General features: G+C 45.2%; 1 protein-coding gene across 1 annotated transcript in view; it reads right to left on the bottom strand.

Moving 5' to 3' along the window:
* Positions 1-19,698, bottom strand: part of ARIH1 (ariadne RBR E3 ubiquitin protein ligase 1) — a 65,212-nt gene extending 45,514 nt beyond the window's left edge. Inside the window, exons 1-2 of the mRNA XM_044279834.1 lie at positions 19,618-19,698; positions 18,531-18,846 (exon numbers count right to left, since the gene is read on the bottom strand). Of these exons, the coding sequence (XP_044135769.1) occupies positions 18,531-18,818 (288 nt within the window). The 5' untranslated portion in view covers positions 18,819-18,846; positions 19,618-19,698. The remainder of the gene's footprint in view (positions 1-18,530; positions 18,847-19,617) is intronic.
* Positions 19,699-20,929: the final 1,231 nt, after the last annotated feature.

Here is a 20,929-nt window from a genome sequence, read left to right as displayed (position 1 = left end):
CTACCTATGTATTGCTTTTTGCAGGGACATTCGATCATATATATAACATTGGTTGAATTACATCTCAGAAATTCTCGTATCTCATAAGTGAAAGAATTTTGATTTGAAGTAATCTTAGTGTTTTTTTTCTGAAATGTGGTGTTTTTAGTTATTACATTTACCACATAAAAAAGTCTCTCCTTTCTTTTTAGTTTTTACTGATGGTGCTATTTTTAATCCCAAATTTGGGGCTTTACTGTAGGTTATTTGAGGTGACTGTTAATAGAGGGCCAATTATTTTATCTTTCAAAACATGATGCCAGTGTTTTTTTTATAATTGTTTCCACTTTTTTGTATTGTGCATTGATGGGTACGGCTACATTCACACTAGCTGCAAGGAACTCCAGCAGATGAACAGCCTGTCGGATCCGTGCTGCCGCTAGTGCTCCGGGCCCATTGACTATAATGTGGGCGGGCCGGAGTTCCGGCGGCAGTACGGCAGACATGCCGAGAGGCAGCCGTAAATAAAACTACAACAAGATAATCCGTATAATCTCATCGTCATACTGTTCATTCTTTATGTTTCTTGTAAAAAAAAATTTTTTGCGGATAGGAACGCGGACCCAATCATTTCAATTTCAAAAATAGCGCCTGTCCTATTTTTTTCTAGTTTGCGGACAAGGATAGGCATTATTACAATGGATCCGCAAAAAAAATAAAAAAGGGATGCCATACAGGACGTCATCCGTTTTTTTTTCGGATCCACAATTTGCGGACCACAAAACACATAAGGTCGTGTGCATGTAGCCTTAGGCTGTGTCAACCACCTTGGGTGGATATTCTTTAGCCAAAAATTGCTCTCTCATTTCTTTGGCCTCTTCCTCGAATTTCTCCCCTTCTACACAATTACATTTTAAACAGCGAAATGATCCCGTTGGTACATTCAACAGCCACCTTGGTAAGTGGCAACTTGAATACAATATGTAGCTGCTTTTAGCCACTGATTTCTGAAATGGTCCTGGACTGATTAATAATTCTAAAAACTCTAAATAACAAACCTGTTTGTTTAATCAGGAATTGATACAGGAGCCAAGTACTTTGCAATAATATGCAAAGATATAAAGCTGTATAACAAAATTATAAATATTTAAAGATATTTTTTACCTATTTACTTCAGCTATCCCGCTCAGCAACATGGCACATAGAGGGAAGTGAAGAGAAAAAGATAGCTTTCTTTGCACAATATAATCTGCACAATTAATTACAATTCCTATATTTTACACTTCAATTTGTTTTTATACAATATTTGTGTGCATTTTTATAAATATTTTAGTTTTTTATATATTTTATATTATTTAATGTGTGTGATCAATTAATAAATGAGATATTTGAATAATATAGATAAGATCTCTCTGGATTCCACCAAATGAAGTGTGCCTGTCTACAGCTATAAATCAAAAGAGAAAAACATTTTAATAATTAATTGTGTGTCAGTTTGCGTATTTAAAAAATAAAAAAGTTATAGTTTGAAAGGTTTTCTGCAGTTTTTCCCAAAATAAAACCGAAAAAAACAAAAAACTCTAAAAAAATAAAATAAAATAAATAGTAAAGACCTTGGTATCATGTGAAAATAAAAGTATCAAAAATTAATTTAATTTGTTAGTCCACTGTTAAACCACCTTTTTAGACCACGAGCCTCATAATAGACTGATAATTCCTGTTCTGTACAGATCACTTTTAGCAGTCATCTCATTAACATCATACATAGAATTACAATGTAAGTTAAGATCTATATACAGATTCAAAGGATCCGCCATTCAGAAGGTGACAAACACATCACTTCCTATCTGTACAATGTCCAGAATGTTCTCCCATAAAAGTCAACGAGTGACCTCCAGGTTTGTATGGTCCATGAAATCTCTACATACTGTGAACAGTACTGTGGCAGGTCCTTGTATGTAAGAGATGCACTTTGTAACCACTTTTTGGTCTGGCTAGTAGATGGGGGCTTGGAATGGGAGAGTATATGTAACCCCTTCAGGACCCTGCAATTTTTCACCTTAAGGACCAGGCCATTTTTTGCAAATCTGACATGTGTCACTTTATGTGGTGATAACTTTAAAGGGCTTCTATCACCCCACTAAACTGATTTTTTTTGTTTTGTTTTTCTGTACTTATAATCCCTATACTGCGATTTATCCATACATAATGTGATTAATCATTTTGGTTCAGTAGATTTTGCTAAAAACGTACTTTTATAATATGCAAATTACCTGTCTACCAGCAAGTAGGGAGGCTACTTGCTGGTAGCAGCCGCATCCTCCTATCATAATGACGCCCCCTCCGCATGTTGATTGACAGGGCCAGCGAACGGGATCGTTCTCTGCTGGCCCTGTTTGCATTCAAAATCTGGCGCCTGCGCCGTACCTGTCTTCAATTGGCGCAGGCGCACTGAGAGGCGGCCGCTCGCTCGGCTGCTCCATTCTCAATGCGCCTGCGCCGATGACGTCACATCTACACCCGGCGCAGACGCATTGAGGGTGGAGCGGCCGCCTCTCAGTGCGCCTGCGCCGATTGAAGACAGGTACGGCGCAGGCGCCAGATTTTGAATGCAAACAGGGCCAGCAGAGAACGATCCCGTTCGCTGGCCCTGTCAATCAACATGCGGAGGGGGCGTCATTATGATAGGAGGATGCGGCTGCTACCAGCAAGTAGCCGCCCTACTTGCTGGTAGACAGGTAATTTAAATAAATTATAAAAGTAAGTTATTAGCAAAATCTACTGAACCAAAATGATTAATCACATTACGTATGGATAAATCGCAGTATAGGGATTATAAGTACACAAAAAAAAAAAAAAAAAAAAAACAGTTTAGTGGGGTGACAGAAGCCCTTTAAAAACGCTTTTACTTATCCAGGTCATTCTGAGATTGCTTTCTCATCACATATTGTACCTTATACTTACTTTATAAAAAAATAAAATACCAAAATTTACCAAAAATTTAGAAACATTTTACTAATTTTACGTTCTCTGCTTTTAAAACAGATAGTGATACCTCTTAAAATAGTTACTACTTTATATTTCCCATATGTCTACTTCATTTTGTAAATTACATTTTATTTTTTTTGGGACGTTAGAAGACTTAGAAGTTTAGAAGAAAATCTTGAAATGTTATAGAAAATTTCCAAAACCCACTTTTTAAGGACCAGTTCAGGTCGGAAGTCCCTTTGTGGGGATTACATAATAGAAACCACCCATAAATGGCTCCATTTTAGAAACTACACCCCTCAAGGTATTCAAAACTGATTTTACAAACTTTGTAAACCCTTTAGGTTGTTCCACAAGAATTAAATGTAGATGAAATTTCACTTTTTGGCAGAATTTCAATTTTTTTCCGCTAACAAAAGCAAGGCTTAGGGTACTTTCACACTTGCAGCAGGACGGATACGACAGGCTGTTCACCATGTCGGATCCGTCCTGCGGCTATTTCGCCGTGCCGCCGCTCCGTCCCCATTGACTATAATGGGGACGGGGGTGAAGCTCCGGCGCAGCACGGCGAAAGCCGCCGGACTAAAAAGTCCTGCATGTCCGATTTTTTTAGTCCGGCGGCTTTCGCCGTGCACCGCCGTAGCTCCGCCCCCCATTATAGTCAATGGAGACGGAGCGGCGGTCCGTCAGCACGGCGAAATAGCCTGTCGGATCCGTCCTGCCGCAAGTGTGAAAGTACCCTTAAAGAGGACCTTTCACTACTCTATAAACTAAAAACTAACTATACCTGTGGGCAGAGCGGCGCCCAGGGGTCCCCCTGCACTTACTAGTAAGTCTGGGCGCCGCTCCGTTCGCCAGGTATAGGCTCCGGTGTCTGCGCTCCCTCTGACTGATTTCTTGTAGGAGGCGTGTCCCTTGCTGCACTGCTGGCCAATCGCAGCGCACAGCTCATAGCCTGGCTGCAGCAAGGGACACGCCTCCTACAAGAAATCAGTCAGAGGGAGCGCAGACACCGGAGCCTATACCGGGCGAACGGAGCGGCGCCCAGACTTACTAGTAAGTGCAGGGGGACCCCTGGGCGCCGCTCTGCCCACAGGTATAGTTAGTTTTTAGTCTGTAGAGTAGTGAAAGGTCCTCTTTAACAGCCAAACAAACTCAATATTTATTACCCTGATTCTGTAGTTTACAGAAACACCCCATATGTGGTCGTAAACTGCTGTACGGGCACACGGCAGAGCGCAGAAGGAAAGGAATGCCATATGGTTTTTGGAGGGCAGATTTCACTGGGATAATTTTAAGTTGCTGTATCACATTTGAAGACCCCTTGATGCACCCCTAGAGTAGAAACTCCCAAAAAGTGGCCCCATTTTGGAAACTATGGGTACATATGATTTTTGGTTGCTCTATATTACACTTTTTGTGAGTCACCGTTTCTATTTTTTGTTATTTACAATGTTTATCTGACAGGTTAGATCTTTTTTTTGTTTTTGTTTTTTAGAGAGCAGGTTCTTACGGACGTGGCGATACCTAATACTTTTTTTTATTTACTTAAGTTTTACACAATAATATTTTTTAAACAAAAAAAATAATGTTTTAGTGTCTTCATGGTCTGAGAGACATAGTTTTTTTTTTATTTTTTGGGCAATTGTCTTATGTAGGGGCTCATTTTTTGTGGGATGAGGTGACAGATTGGTACTATTTTGGGGGGGCATATGCCTTTTTGATCGCTTTGTTTTAAGCACAGTTTTTATTTTATTTTATGACGATGTTCACCTGAGGGGTTAGGTCATGTGATATTTGATAGAGCCGGTCGATATGGACGCGGCGATACCTAATATGTCAAAAAAAACTTTATTTGGGCTTTTTTTTGTTTTTTACTTGAAACTTAATTTTATTTGTACAACTTATTTTTTTTTGTCCCACTCTGGGACTTCAACTTTTGGGGGTCTGATCCCCTTTACAATGCATTACAATACTTCTGTTTTGTAATGCATTGGCTGTAAGTGTATTACTCACAGGGCTGTGGAGTCGGAGTCGAGGAGTCTGAGTCGAGGGCAATTTTGGGTACCTGGAGTCGGAGTCGGCAAAAAGTGAACCGACTCCTACTAGATTTAAATTAGAATAAAAAAAAAAATGCAAGTTTAAATGTCCCAATTTACAAAAAGTTATAATTAATTACCGTATTTTTAAGGAGGAAAAGAAGAAGAAAAAATTAGAACAAAAAGGTGCGCTTTTGGTGGGCTTTGAACTAATGGTGGTCTGTGGGTGGCCCTGTTATGGGGGCATCTGTGGGTGGCCCTGTTATGGGGGCATCTGTTGGTGGCCCTGTTATGGGGGCATCTGTGGGTGGCCCTGTTATGGGGGCATCTGTGGGTGGCCCTGTTATGGGGGCATCTGTGGGTGGCCCTGTTATGGGGGCATCTGTGGGTGGCCCTGTTATGGGGGCATCTGTGGGTGGCCCTGTTATGGGGGATCATTGTGGGGGCATCTGTGGATTGCACTGTTATGGGGGCATCTGTGGATGACACATATACAGCATCTTATCTTATGTGTCATCCACAGATCCCCCCCATAAGTGTCCCTGTGTAGTGAATGGGGGCCGGCATCTGTTTCTGTAATAGCAGCTAGGTCCAGTGCCTGCTTCATTCATAAAGTGGGCGGAGCAGGCACGTGACGTAGTGAGCTACGCTACGAGCGCCCACCCTGCCTCCTGACTGCCAAGAAGTTAGTAGTAAGTAGTACAGCGCTAGATTTAAGATGATTGGATTACTTTAACAATACCCACAAGTTAGATATGATTACCGTATACTACAATGTCCGGGGCCCGGTGTAGTAGAATACAGTGACTGCACCGGGCCCCGCTGCCATTACAGAAACAGATTTCGGCCCCCAGCCCCTCCTTCCTCTCAGCCTATTCACCGGATGGTCGCAGCATTCACCCCATAAGATGCACTGCTATTTTTCCCCCCACTTTTGTGAAAAATACGATACTTCTCTACTGTAAGAATAAAGGCCAATGCATGCAGTGCGTCACGTTACCGCAAAACGAACACGTTAAGTGACCATGAAGAAGCATGCTTTTCATATGCTTCACTATATGGCACGCAACGCACAGTTAAGGAGCGGCAATACTTATACTTTCCATTGTGTTGTGTTCCGCTGTTATAGGGAACGCAACGCCTATGGTTAACCTAGCCTCTCACTGATAACTGATTAAGTAAATATGTTTTTTGCAGGACTAGACACTTGTATAAGTGAAGGGACTGGATAGTCAATAGTTCAAGACTGAAGTTGCAAACCATTTTAAAAACTGCTGTCATTCAGCTAAGGCTATAAAAACTTGCCAACTCAGATTGTTAGCTTAAACTTTAAACATGACTATGGGATTCTACTAGGGAAATCATGTTTTACAATAAATGCCCCTTCCCCTTCTTGGATCCTCGCACTGCCCAATCTTCAGCAGAAGATCAGCACACAAAGGAGAAGGCAGCAGCTTCCTGGCCAGTAGTTCTGTGGTAATGACATGTATGTTGCCTTTCTTTCCTTCAAGGAATGTATAAAATACATTTGCATATTAAAAACGGAGGAGTCGGAGCATTTATCTACCGACTCCACAGCCCTGAATACTTACTGTAATACACTTACAGCCTGCTTCCTGTGAGATCTCACAGGCTGTCACGGAAGGAAGGCATCGGGCCGCCTTCCCTGCTATCGGGTCCCCGTCACAGCAGAGCGGGGATCTGATCGCAGCTCCCTCCCCATACATCACATGTGCCGTGGTCAGCGCTGAGGGTTAAATGTGCTGTTTTCACCGATGCCGGCGCACACAGCAGGGGCCGGCTATCACTGACTCCCGGATCCCTGCCACTGATCGGGCGGGCGCAGCTCCTGAACCCGCCCAATCAGCCCGCCGTACATGTACGGCGCTGGTCTTTAACCACCTCCCGACCGCCTAACGCACCGATGCGTCCGGGAGGTGGTTGATTTACTCCTCCTGGACGCATCGGCGCGTCATCTCGCGCGCTCACAGGAACAGAAGGTAAGCGAGTGGATCTCCAGCCTGCCAGCGGCGATCACTCGCTGGCAGGCTGGAGATGTGATTTTTTTTTTAACCCCTAACAGGTATATTAGACGCTGTTTTGATAACAGCGTCTAATATACCTGCTACCTGGTGCTCTGGTGGTCCCTTTTGTTTGGATCGACCACCAGAGGACACAGGTAGCTCAGTAAAGTCGCACCAAACACCACACTACACTACAACCCCCCCCCCCCCCCCCGTCACTTATTAACTCCTTATGAACCCCTGATCACCCCATATAAACTCCCTGATCACCCCCCTGTCATTGATCACCCCCCTGTCATTGACCACCCCCCTGTCATTGACCACCCCCCTGTCATTGACCACCCCCCTGTCATTGACCACCCCCCTGTCAGGCTCCGTTCAGACGTCCGTATGATTTTTACGGATCCACGGATACATGGATCGGATCCGCAAAACACATACGGATGTCTGAATGGAGCCTTACAGGGGGGTGATCAATGACAGGCGGGTGATCACCCATATAGATTCCCTGATCACCCCCTGTCATTGATCACCCCCCTGTAAGGCTCCATTCAGACGTCCGTATGATTTTTACGGATCCATGGATAGGATCCACAAAACACATGCGGACGTCTGAATGGAGCCTTACAGGGGGGTGATCAATGACAGGGGCGTGATCACCCATATACACTCCCTGATCACCCCCTGTCACTGATCACCCCCCTGTAAGGCTCCATTCAGACGTCCGCATGTGTTTTGCGGATCCGATCCATGTATCCATGTATCCGTAAAAATCATACGGACGTCTGCATGGAGCCTTACAGGGGGGTGATCAATGACAGGGGGGTGATCACCCATATACACTCCCTGATCACCCCCTGTCATTGATCACCCCCCTGTAAGGCTCCATTCAGACGTCCGCATGTGTTTTGCGGATCCGATCCATGTATCCATGGATCCGCAAAAATCATACGGACGTCTGAATGGAGCCTTACAGGGGGGTGATCAATGACAGGGGGGTGATCACCCATATACACTCCCTGATCACCCCCTGTCATTGATCACCCCCCTGTAAGGCTCCATTCAGACGTCCGCATGTGTTTTGCGGATCCGATCCATGTATCCATGGATCCGTAAAAATCATACGGACGTCTGAATGGAGCCTTACCAGGGGGGTGATCAGGGAGTCTATATGGGTGATCACCCCCCTGTCATTGATCATCCCCCTGTCATTGATCACCCCCCCTGTAAGGCTCCATTCAGACATTTTTTTGGCCCAAGTTAGCGGAAATATATATTTTTTTTGTTTGTTTTTTCTTACTAAGTCTCATATTCCACTAACTTGTGTCAAAAAATAAAATCTCACATGAACTCACCATACCCCTCACAGAATCCAAATGCGGAAACCTTTTTGAGACATTAGTATTCCAGACTTCTTCTCACGCTTTAGGGCCCCTAAAAAGCCAGGGCAGTATAAATACCCCACATGTGACCCCATTTCGGAAAGAAGACACCCCAAGGTATTCCGTGAGGGGCATATTGAGTCCATGAAAGATTGACATTTTTGTCCTAAGTTAGCGTTATACGGACTTTGTGAGAAAAAAACAAAAAAAATAAAAATCAATTTCCGCTAACTTATGCAAAAAAATAAAAAATTCTATGAACTCGCCAGGCCCCTCATTGAATACCTTGGGGTGTCTTCTTTCCAAAGTGGGGTCACATACTGCCCTGGCTTTTTAGGGGCCCGAAAGTGTGAGAAGAAGTCTGGGATCCAAATGTCTAAAAATGCCCTCCTAAAAGGAATTTGGGCCCCTTTGCGCATCTAGGCTGCAAAAAAGTGTCACACATCTGGTATCGGCGTACTCAGGAGAAGTTGGGGAATGTGTTTTGGGGTGTCATTTTACATATACCCATGCTGGGTGAGAAAAATATCTTGGTCAAATGCCAACTTTGTATAAAAAAATGGGAAAAGTTGTCTTTTGCCAAGATATTTCTCTCACCCAACTTGCCCAAACATTTTTTTTTTTTTATCAAAGACATGTAGAACAATAACCCTAAGTTCACACCTGAGCGTTTTACAGCGCGTTCAAACGCGCTGTAAAACGCTCAACACGTTAAAACCAATGCTTCCCTATGGCCCTGGTTCACACTTGAACGCGCTGTAAAACGCCCGACGCATAAACAAGTTCTTGAGCTTTTTTGGGGGCGTTTGTCGCGCGTTTTGGCCATAGACTCATTGGACAACACTGCAGTCAATCACACAAACGCGCGTCAAACGCGCGTTTACTAATGCAAAAAACGCGCATAAAAACGCGTGACAAATACGCGCGTAAAACGCACGTCTCAGAAACGCTCAGGTGTGAACCCAGGGTAAATTTAGCGAAAAATTTATATGTGGATGTAGTTTTTTTGCAAAATTTTACAGCTGAAAGTGAAAAATGTCATTTTTTTGCAAAAATATCGTTAAATTTCGATTAATAACAAAAAAAGTAAAAATGCCAGCAGCAATGAAATACCACCAAATGAAAGCTCTATTAGTGAGAAAAAAAGGAGGTAAAATTCATTTGGGTGGTAAGTTGCATGACCGAGCAATAAACGGTGAAAGTAGTGTAGTGCAGAAGTGTAAAATGTGGCCTGGTCATGAATGGGGTTTTAGCTAGCGGGGTTGAAGTGGTTAAGTAGCAATAAAACTTAGTCAACTGTTATCAGGATGACTTAAATTGACAAATATCCCCCTCCCCCACACACAACATACATGTGCACACTTGGCTCAGGGAGAGGTGAATAAGCAGGTGCCAGACACCTCAGGTGGCAGCTTTTCTCCCCTGAGAACAAGGGTTGGGGCATATTCTTCAATCATCCCTTCTCCCCCAAAAAATGTCATCGGGGAGAGTGATGACACCCCCATGCAGATGGCCCAGCCAGAAGTGGCGCTTTCAACACGAATGTGTATGGCCCTCTTGAATCTCCTAAGGCTGACAACCACAAGATACTTCTGGCAGACACATATCTTCAGGAAGAACAGAAAGATCAGTCAGTTTTGGGTTTCGTGCATAAGGTTCTTTCGCATCTGAATATGGATGATCTATCATCAGGTTACGTCCTTAATATCTGATCGGTGGGGGGGTCCAACTCCACACTCCCAGCTATTTAAAAGGCCACAGTGCTAGAGTGCCATAACCTCCTCCTAGGACCAATCAGATTCCACCTTTCATTTTCCAAAGGAGCTGTCAAAAAGAAAGGTGGCATCTGACTAATTGCTATGGGCAACTCAGCCAGTTCTACTTTATACCAGTTTGATAAATGACCCCATAAGCGTTATTTTATTTCTTTGACTACGTCCACATCTATGCTTGCAATTTCAGTATTTTGTTCCAGCCGCCACACGACAGATCCCATTCGGTATTTTGATGGACACCGCTACCGCTACTATTTAATTGTGGCCAATATCTTTATTTTGAAGGTCTAATCTAAGTTTCTTTGTTGAATATTTATTCAAACTATCTATTCTCTATTCCTCCAGTGTAAATCGATTCCACATCCATCAACTAGGATTGGGCGTTTAATAGAATTAATTCGATTATTTGCCCTTTTAAAGCTCGATTATGTTGTTTATTCTTCTGGAGCGCTGCATCAGCACAGCCTATATATTCTCTTCAGTACCTGCTGCCCGCAGTGGCACGGACTAAAGAGAACAAAGTACCCGGTGCCCTATGTGACGACTGATGCAGCAGCTGCAGTCATGAGATGCTGGGATAGCAGTAAGGCTACTTTCACACCCGCGTTTGGTGCGGATCCGTTATGGATCTGCACAGATGGATCGGTTCAGATAATACAACGTCTGCATCCATTCAGAACAGATCAGTTTGTATTATCTTTAACATAGCCAAGACGGATCCGTCTTGAACACCATTAAAAGTCAATGGAGGACGGATCAGTTTTCTATTGTGCCAGTGAAAACGGATCTGTCCCCATTGACTTACATTGTGTGTCAGAACGGATCCGTTTGCCTCAGTTTCGTCCGATGGACACCAAAACGCTGAAAGGAGCATTTTGGTGTCCGCCTCTTCAGCGGAATGGAGACGGAACGGAGGCAAACTGATGCATTCTGAGCGGATCCTTTTCCATTCAGAATGCATTAGGGCAAAACTGATCCGTTTTGGACCGCTTGTGAGTGCCCTGAACGGATCTCACAAACGGAAAGCCAAAACGCCAGTGTGAAAGTAGCCTAAGCAGCAGCATGGGGCACCCAGGAGTTCGAGGCAGTTCCCGACTGTGCCTGGCTTGCTTCTGACTGCACCAGAAGAATTGGGTGGTCACTTACCTCCTGCTGCTCTACTGAAATGGGCTCATTAATGGTGGAGTGGGGGTGAAAGAAGTATTCAGTCCACAGTTATCATACAGCTCGCCCTAAACTATGGATAACATGATGCTGGTAATGATATCCATGCAAGTTCCTCTTGAGGGTACCTCAAAAATTATCTCCTGATGGCATCTCTACATACATAAGAGCTAGAATTAAATATTAGTGGCATCTGACTCCTGTGTATACAGGACCTACAATGAACCCCAGATGTGTTCTAAAAGTAATATACCCACCTAGAATTGAAACCAAAATCTCAGAGAATATGACCATCACTAAAGGTGGATTTAGATGGGACAATTCTGCAGCCCACTGCTGGGAAGGAAGCGTTCCTTCCCGACAGTCGGCCGCTCACTCACAGAAGGAGAACTCTACATTCACAATATAAGGACGAGATTCACTATTGCGATCCCTCGTCCTCATACAGAATCAGTGTTTCTGGGCAGCAGATCACTGTTTATACCACACGATCTGCTGCATGAACGACGGGATCACCCCATGACTGAGTGTTTTGTTAGTTCATCAGGTGATCGTGGCACATTTACATGGGCAGATTGTCGGGAACGACTGTTTGCAGGAACATAATGTTCATGATAATCTGGTCGATTATTGGCATGTGCATATGCAGCTTAAGGACTCATTGAAGCGGCCGTATGCTGTCTGCAAAAATGCGGATCCGTTTGTTTTCGGACAGTTCAACATGTCCGCAAAAAACAGATTGCATTCTGTTTTTTTGCTGATCCATAGACTTCAATAGGGCCATGTCCTGATTTTCACTGACAAGTATAGGACAGGTTTAATTTTTTTGCTGAGCCGTGCAATGGAAGAAAAGGGCCCCATAGAAGTGAATGGGACAGCATCTGAGTGACTTTTTTAAATAAATTTAGCATGAATAAAATAATTAAAATTATAATTGATAATCGTCCATAAAGGTAAAATAATTGAGATTATTTCTTTTGGCCAAAATCGTCTAGGCCTCCCGTCAAAAATGTGTAACATACAACATCGCTGTAGCACCAAGAACAATAGAACTATAGTTTTCCATGTATCTCCCTCCCTTAACCTTAGATGCAGCTCCGGCACAAGGATGGCATTCATCCAGGCAGAGAAATTCTAGGTACAAGAGCAGACAGCGCTAGGGCAGAACCGACAGAATTGGTGACCGTGTAATCTCCCTATGTTCAGGATAACATATAACTCTTTCATGTCACACAGAATGTCCAACATTAGAGTGTGTGAGGCTTGACAAGGCGTGCTTTTGTTTGGGCGAGGGAACAAATGATTGAGTGCAAGCAGCGGTGGTCGTGCTTACACAATATAGGAAAAAGCGCCAGCTTAGGCGCACTCCCACAATCCAAGCCACCAGAGAGACCAGCGCTTTTTCCTACAGTGTGGAAGCACGACCACCACTGCTAGATTGCAGGGTGGTCGTAACCATGGAAACGAGCAGTGTATAATGTGATGGAAAAATGAATCAAGCCAGCAAAGGAGACTATATGGACAATCACAATACATTAGCAAGTGACTTGTATTAACTATGTCCACATGATAAATGCCATTTGCTGAAGTGAAACAATCCCTTTAAGGTGGAAGGGAAGCGGTAAAAGGATTTTTCTGGGCGGTTTGATAGCGCATTTCCCTCTCATTCTTGGTTGTGTCTCCGGTACTGCAGCCCAGACCCCTCATTCTGATGAACATAGGGGGTGTTCTGATTTCCCCTGCTTCACATACAATACAGGTCATTCTAACCACCAAATTCAGCAGGACCAGGCAACAATCTAATGTATATGAAATCCCTACGACTGTCCACCAAAGAGAGGTGTCTGGGGAAAGAAGGACTTGCCATGGTGTATACCAACATGCCTAAGGCTACTTTCACACTAGCGTGTTGGCTCTCCGTTTGCGAGATCCGTTCAGGGATCTCACAAGTGGTCCAAAACGGATCAGTTTTGCCCTAATGCATTCTGAATAGAAAAGGATCCGCTCAGAATACATCAGTTTGCCTCCGTTTCGTCTCCATTCTGCTCTGGAGGCGGACACCTAAACGCTGCTTGTCCTTCTGATGAAACTGAGTTCTGAACGGATGCAGACGGTTGTATTATCTAAACAGATCCGTCCATGCCGGATCCGCACAAAACGCGAGTGTGAACGTAGCCTAATCCAGGCGATCAGCAGCTACTGGCTGGTGTCTGCCAGCGACTTATTCCTCTCTTCCCATGAAATAAACATGCCTACTCAGACAGGTCTCCTTCACACATCCCTGGCCATCAAACCCATCTCAACAAAACACTTAGAATAAGTCCATCATCTCTGGTGGGGTGTCTTTGATATGGTAAAGGGACTACAACAGGTAGTCCATTACTTCAAGTGACAAATACAGTATTTTTCCCCCACTTTAAAATGACAACATTAGGGACCACATAGTGGCTCTCAAGCCACTAGGCCATCACGTTCAGGAGATCCGACCTCCTACAAGTCCCCTTTTATCAAGCGTAGGATAGGTTTTGTGCACAAGGCAGAGGAGACACACTCTATAAGGAAAAGTTACGGTAAGCCTCATCCTTGAGATCTATAAACACATTCAGGAGAACAGGCCTCTTGAACGTGATGTGAAAATGTCCTGAAGGCACTGCAGCCAAACTGATCTCCTGATACGAGATGACCAATGCCCTGATGTCTAGGGATCAGGACAGATAACATCACTACATTCCCAATTTAAATATGACAAGACGTGACTCATACCAGGACAGACGCAAGACAGACAGACAATAACAGTTAATCATTAGCTTGGCATGGAAATTATCGAGATGACAAACTCCAAGTCACACGCCTGCATCTTAATACCGCCTCACTGCACTGAGAGCATACTAACATTCCTCCCAACTTAGGACGGTAGTGTCTTCACACTATGACACAGTAATAGATTTTATAAACTTAGGCCCTATGTGGCATATATGTCAAACCAGAGGGCTCCATGATAAATGAATGCCCGTTCGGTATGCACGGGCAGCTGTCCGCATCCGTTGCTCCGTGGTACCGCAAAAATATAGAGCATGTCCTATTCTTGTCCGCAATCACAGACAAGATTAGGCATTTCCATTAATTTCAGAATGCACATGGACGGCATCCATGTTTTGCAGAACCGCAAAACACGGCGCGGTTGTGTGAATGCGCCCTAAGAAACTTCAGCACACTGCTCTCTCCTATATGGTGGGCCACCACCATAAAGACATATGACACATGGTGGCCAATGCATGACATACCACAGCATGCGTCGGAGGGATACGTTTGGGAGATATCCACACCTAGTGTGCACAGAGCCATTGTTATTCCCATTTACTATTTTAATGGGACCCAAATGCTATGCTCACTGGGCATCAAGAGAGCATGCTGTGGCATCCCTCCATGCCTGATGCCAGGCTGGGCTGGATAGCCTTTACAACAACTCTAAGGCCGGGTTCACACATAAGTGTACCCGATAAGCGCTGTTTACAAGCGTGCTTATCGGGCGTTTACATATGTGCCGAGGAAACAAGCAAACGCCCATTGTCGTGCGTTCCCGCTAGGTCTATGTGCGGGAACGCGCGATAATGCGCCCCAAAGAAGCTTCTGTACGCGCTGGGGCGATCGTACGCGCTGTAAAACGCTCAGGTGAGAACCATGCTGATAGGGAAGCATTGGTTTTTGCTTGTTGAGCATTTTACAGCGCGTAGGAACACGTTGTAAAACGCTCAGGTGAGAACCCAGCCTAAAGGAATTGTTATCTTCCTTATCCATGTGAGGTCATGGTTAAATGGTCATGAGATATACATCAAATCCACTTATCTCATGGCTTTGGGTGTCTTGTGCAGAAAAGCACTATAGGGCTTTCCTATAAATGCTAATAGGACTGAACTGTGCCATAGGTGAAGCAGTCCTGTGATACAACCAATATTTAACCCCACATGGACGAGCTGCCTCAACCCAAGTGATGAATGGTCAAAAACATTGCTTATCTCGGGAACCTTGCAATATCAAAGGGGTTTTCACCCATCAATGTGTGGGTCCAACACCCATCACCACTGTCAATCAGCTGTTTGAGGAAGTTGCGGAGCTGCGGTGAGCACTGTGGCCTTCTTGCAGGCTACCAAAGCACAGTGCCATCAATTGGGCAGAAGCACTTGAATGGGAGTGAGCTGCCCCTAGGCCACATAAACGATGAACATGTCAAAGCCTAGGATGAGGCTGCGGCGGTCAACAGAGCACTTTAGCCTCTTCAAACAGCTGATTGGCAGGGGTGCAGGGAGTCAGGTCATCTATGTCTGATCGGTGGAGGGCTGTCTTCAGTAAAGGCCATCAATATCAAAATCTGACAACACCTTTAAAGGGAACCTGTCACCCAAAAATCGCCTATTAAGCTGTTTACAGTACCTTATAGTGCTGTATAGTCGTTTCCTGATGCACTTTTTGTTAGTTTTGCAGCATGTATGCTCAGTCAGAAATCGATGTTATATTCAGCTGCTGCCCCGTGCTTCAAGTCAGGCTTGAAGTCACGGGGGCAGCGGCCTCGGCGTCTTACATGGCCCTCTCCCCGCCCCCTGCCTCTGTGACTGACAGCCGAAATCCGATTCCGGGACCGCGCTCAACGGCCGCATGCGCAGTAAAGGGCGGCAGGAGCGCGGTCCCGGCTGCCGCGCGTACTACGCGCCGTCTTACTTTCGCCGCACTGCGCATGCGCCCGACATCCTGTATCAAACGCGCCCGCGCCCGGCATCTGGGCGCGGGCGCGTTTGATACAGGATGTCGGGCGCATGCGCAGTGCGGCGAAAGTAAGACGGCGCGTAGTACGCGCGGCAGCCGGGACCGCGCTCCTGCCGCCCTTTACTGCGCATGCGGCCGTTGAGCGCGGTCCCGGAATCGGATTTCGGCTGTCAGTCACAGAGGCAGGGGGCGGGGAGAGGGCCATGTAAGACGCCGAGGCCGCTGCCCCCGTGACTTCAAGCCTGACTTGAAGCACGGGGCAGCAGCTGAATATAACATCGATTTCTGACTGAGCATACATGCTGCAAAACTAACAAAAAGTGCATCAGGAAACGACTATACAGCACTATAAGGTACTGTAAACAGCTTAATAGGCGATTTTTGGGTGACAGGTTCCCTTTAAGTTGCATTAGCATCTGCTTTAAAGGGGTTGTCAGAGTTAGGAAAAAAAAAAATATATATAGCACTGTAAATCTGATGGGCAGCAATATAACTGCTAAGCAAGTTTTAGGCCCAAAAAAAAAAACAGATTTCTTAATTTTCCTGGTTCTCGTCTGGCCCTTTGTTTACCTGCAATAACAACAATCTCTGCCCCTCCCCCTGCACTGCTAAGGGAGTAAATAAGTCTGCCCTGAGTGACATGTCTGCCTGCTGGGTGACTCAGCAGCATGTTGTATGTGTAGGACTACAAGTCCCAGCTGTACAAGGACACTACTGATACATACAGGATCTTCCCCCTAACTGTGCTTGTGCAATGCTCTGCAGAACTCCTCCAGTCTGTCAGCTCCCGTGCCCAGCATTTGTCTCCTCACTGCCTGCAGCTACTCAGTAAAGCCTTCAACCCAGTCTGTGCTGCTGAAGGGGTTAAAGTTTTTCCTGAAGAATCCAAGGAGAGGCAGTACAGGAGGGTGTGGCCAGCACAGTGACCCCTGGTGTACAGACTCCTATCAGCTCTGAAACATCATCAGAGCAGGGAGAGAAGCGGACATCACAGGTCATGTGACCCACAGCGACATCTGAGAAAGGGGCCACTACAGATGCAGTAAGTGCATGGTAAAGCTGTTACATTTGATTAGTTAGAAACATACAAAGAACAAAAAAAAATAACTCTGACAACCCCTTTAACTTTACATAAGCTGTTAAAAAGCTAAACTTTTCAGAATGGAGCCCATGTATACCAATAGACCGAACCATCAGTGGATGTGAACTTCTTTCCAACTCTCTGCTTACTACCTGGAGGGGAGCGATTAAGAAAATGGATATCATTCTATAATATATAACATACCCACTGGGTAAGTGACCTTCACTTTAAATAGGCTTTTTCAAAAGTGTATTCTGTACTGTTTAGTAATGAGATGCTTGGGAACCCTGACCGATCTAGGACACACCAACAATACATCAGTTAAAATCCAATGTACCAGTACTACCATATTAAATGGATTCTTACACAACCCCTTTACGCGGGTTGCCCAACTTTTAGATATTGATGATTTATCCTAAGGACAAGTCATCAATATCAGATGAGTGAGGGCCCGACAACGGCTGGGAGGTGAGGCACATAGGTATGGCCTCTACAGAAGCCTTCTGTTTCTGGCTCTGTTCAGCGGGTGCAAGGACAGCTAATTAGTGGGGGAGCCTGGTGTCAGACCCCCAACCGATCTGATATGACTTATCCTAAGGAATATCTACAGCCTGAAAAATCACACTAATAGTGCCATCTCTATATAATTCTTGTAGAAGTCCTAAAACTTCTAGACCTGAACCCACGAATACCTTTATTTACCAGCAGTAGGTACCAATGAGACCACTCTAGGAGCCAGCTGACATTTAACTTTCATAGGCATCAATAGAAAAGGCTTCTATTCATAGCAGAGCCACGACAGATATGCTGGATCCATTTCCTAAAGGATCTCCACTAGAGATGACCCAATTTCATATTTTGAAATTCACACACACTTCGTTTGGTGGTAAAAGCAGAATTGCGTTGTGGATTCCGTTACCACGGACCATAACGCAATTCTACTACGGAATGCCTTTAAGAGGCATTCCATCATAATAGAAGTCTATGGGTTGCAAAACGGATCAGTCCCGTTTCCGTTATGCAGGGGAGTCCATAATGCAATTTTGCGTTTACCACCGAACGATAACATGAAATTCGCTCATCTCTAATCTCCACTGACCCCCGTGACTTACAATCTGTTTGCTATTTGGTAGCACTGCAGACTGCAATATTCCTACACCCCAGGAGCACACCACAAAACATGCCTTGGGTACCTGCCTTTCATTTTTAGGTGCTCTAGCTGCTAGCAGACCAGCTCCTGGGCTCGGTCTAGCCTTCTCTTCCATATACCACATTGGACATCATTTACGCCCACACCTCAGACCCCTGATAACATAATTGACTTCCACAGGAGATACCTGGATGACTTCATTCACTTCACGGATGCATTCCACCATGTGCTGTAGAATTTGCTCGGCAGTGAGGACCTCATATCTGTAGTCGTCATCTTCTTCCCCACCAGGACCAGGTCCAAGGACACCTCCACCTCCTTCTCCGCATATCCCGGCTCTTTCAGATCCGCCAAGTCCAGCTTCCACCAGCTCCACATCGGCAAGTTCTAACTCATCTTCAGGCTCGTCGGCGGCGCTGTCATCGCTGCACTCTTCATCGTCAAATTCATAGTTGTAGCCTTCGTCTGAGTCCATGTTCCCAGTCGTAGGAACAAGAGAAACACTACAAACCAATACTCGGTATTAGCTATGAGGCCTGCCGCTCCTCAAAGTCCCGAGTTCGCAGAAAGAAGCAGGCAAGGTATATACGGTATAAATGGATCCAAGGATCCTGAACGTCAGCAATCTCGTCTGCTCAGATGTCAGTGTAAACGGGGGGCTACGCTGTCACAACTCGAGGGGATCGGTAACACTGGAGATTGTTAATGGAAAGATCTCATAGCCTAGATAGGTCACTTAAAAAAAAAAATCTGATCTAAAACATCTTGTCAATGACTTCCCTTAGAAATTCACAGTATATATGGAATATTCACATAGCTAATACCTTCCACGACCCTCCCCGGATAAGTGATGCCCACCTTGGCTCTACACTGGCATGGGATGGCCCACTCTCTGTAGAAGAAGCCAGTGAGTTGCCAATATCAGCATGACATGTGGCTGGTGTATAGTAGTGTATGTAGGAGGACTGCACCCCTGCCTCCCACTATAGCCTATGAATGAGTCACTAGCCTCCACACAGGAACTACACGGGGCACTGCTCTCAAGGTGGCGGCTGCTGCGTCTCCTATGTGAGCTGTGGACAGGGCCTCTAGCTACACATACACACGGGGGTCTCCGGTATGTCCGAGGCAGACAGGCCTCAGGCCCCTCTATCACCGCCCCTTCACTATGCGCGCTCCCGTTCCGGTTAGTGCGCGCTCCCGGGGTGAAGAGTCCGCTCCTCCTCCGAGCCAGGAAGCTAAGCCGTTTCAGATGTTCTCACTCGCCGACCTACCGACAACCCCCCCTCCCCCGGTTCCGGTCTCCTGGAGACACCGTGCAGCTCCCGTCGCTGAGCCAACAAAGGGGCGGTAGCGTCACGCACGGGCACGTTAGCGCATCACCACCTGAGCGACGGCGTCCAGTTTCCGGGGGAAGTCAGTTCGCCATCTTGGTTGTGGAAAGAGAGAACTCTGTTACCTTGTATGTGGCGGACCGGGCGACTGTCTGTGAAGGAGCCATTTTGGTTGTGGCAGTGGTGTGTATAGGACCAAATCCCTCTCGCTGGTGAGGGATGTGGCAGTAGAAATGTCACTTCAGTGTCACCATATTAAAGGACACAAAATAGGTTTATACCAACATGACCAGTTTAAACTTTCTTAGTTTGTATGTTCAAGATGGGCCATTTAACCCCTTTTCTTTTTCTCCATTCAGCTATTTAAATAGGTATTTTTTTTGCGGTGATATATGGGACTTTATTTTTTTTAAAAGGCTTTATTTTCATTTTTCACATAAAAACACAAAACTTTAAATAGGGGAACAACCCCCTCAACAAGGTGTAACCTCGAACTTCACATTCAATTGACAAGCAAAATAATAGGATTGCATATATATATAATGCGTCAGCAAATGTTAATGTAATTCACATCAGTCTTAAAGCATAATTATTACCGTAAAATCAAATTGCTTCAATAAAACCTGTCTCCATTCACACACACATTCATACTGGCAGTGACCTGGACGTCTCAAAACTCTCCCAGCCCCATTACACAGTGACCGAGTTTGCACTCAGCCAAATATCCCAGATTTTCCCACATTTTTCCAGTATGCCCCTAGCTTCATAAGTTAGCTTATATACTCATAATGTGGCATTGATAAGCTGGATCCAATGAGACAGGGTTGGTTTTTGTTTTGGGGGGCTTCCAGTTTAGCAGAATTGACTTTCTCGCATAAAACATCAGCAACCTATAAAGGATCTTAGCATGTTTAGTCGGAATAATATCGATTACAAGACAAGATATTCGCCATATAGGCAATCGTGTGGAGGCCCTGGAGCAATCGCAAGACACGCTTTTCTCACAGGCGGCGTCTACGGCTAAAACCCTGGATTCCCACAGAGTTGCCATTAATACTGCCCTCCTATTAATAGAGGATCAGTAAAATCGCAGCTGTCGAAAAAACTTCCGTGTGAGAGGCCTTCCGGAGGCTCCGGATAGAGAGAATCTCTTCGCGGACATGCAAGATCTTGTCACCTACCTCCTGGGTGCGGAGCGCGCCAAAACTATCACCGTGGAGAGAGTGCACAGATCCCTCCGTCCTAAGCCCTC

This window comes from Bufo gargarizans, chromosome 2 (genome assembly GCF_014858855.1).
Source record: "Bufo gargarizans isolate SCDJY-AF-19 chromosome 2, ASM1485885v1, whole genome shotgun sequence".
NCBI classification, from domain to species: domain Eukaryota; kingdom Metazoa; phylum Chordata; class Amphibia; order Anura; family Bufonidae; genus Bufo; species Bufo gargarizans.
This window is presented reverse-complemented; position numbering and strand designations above follow the sequence as displayed.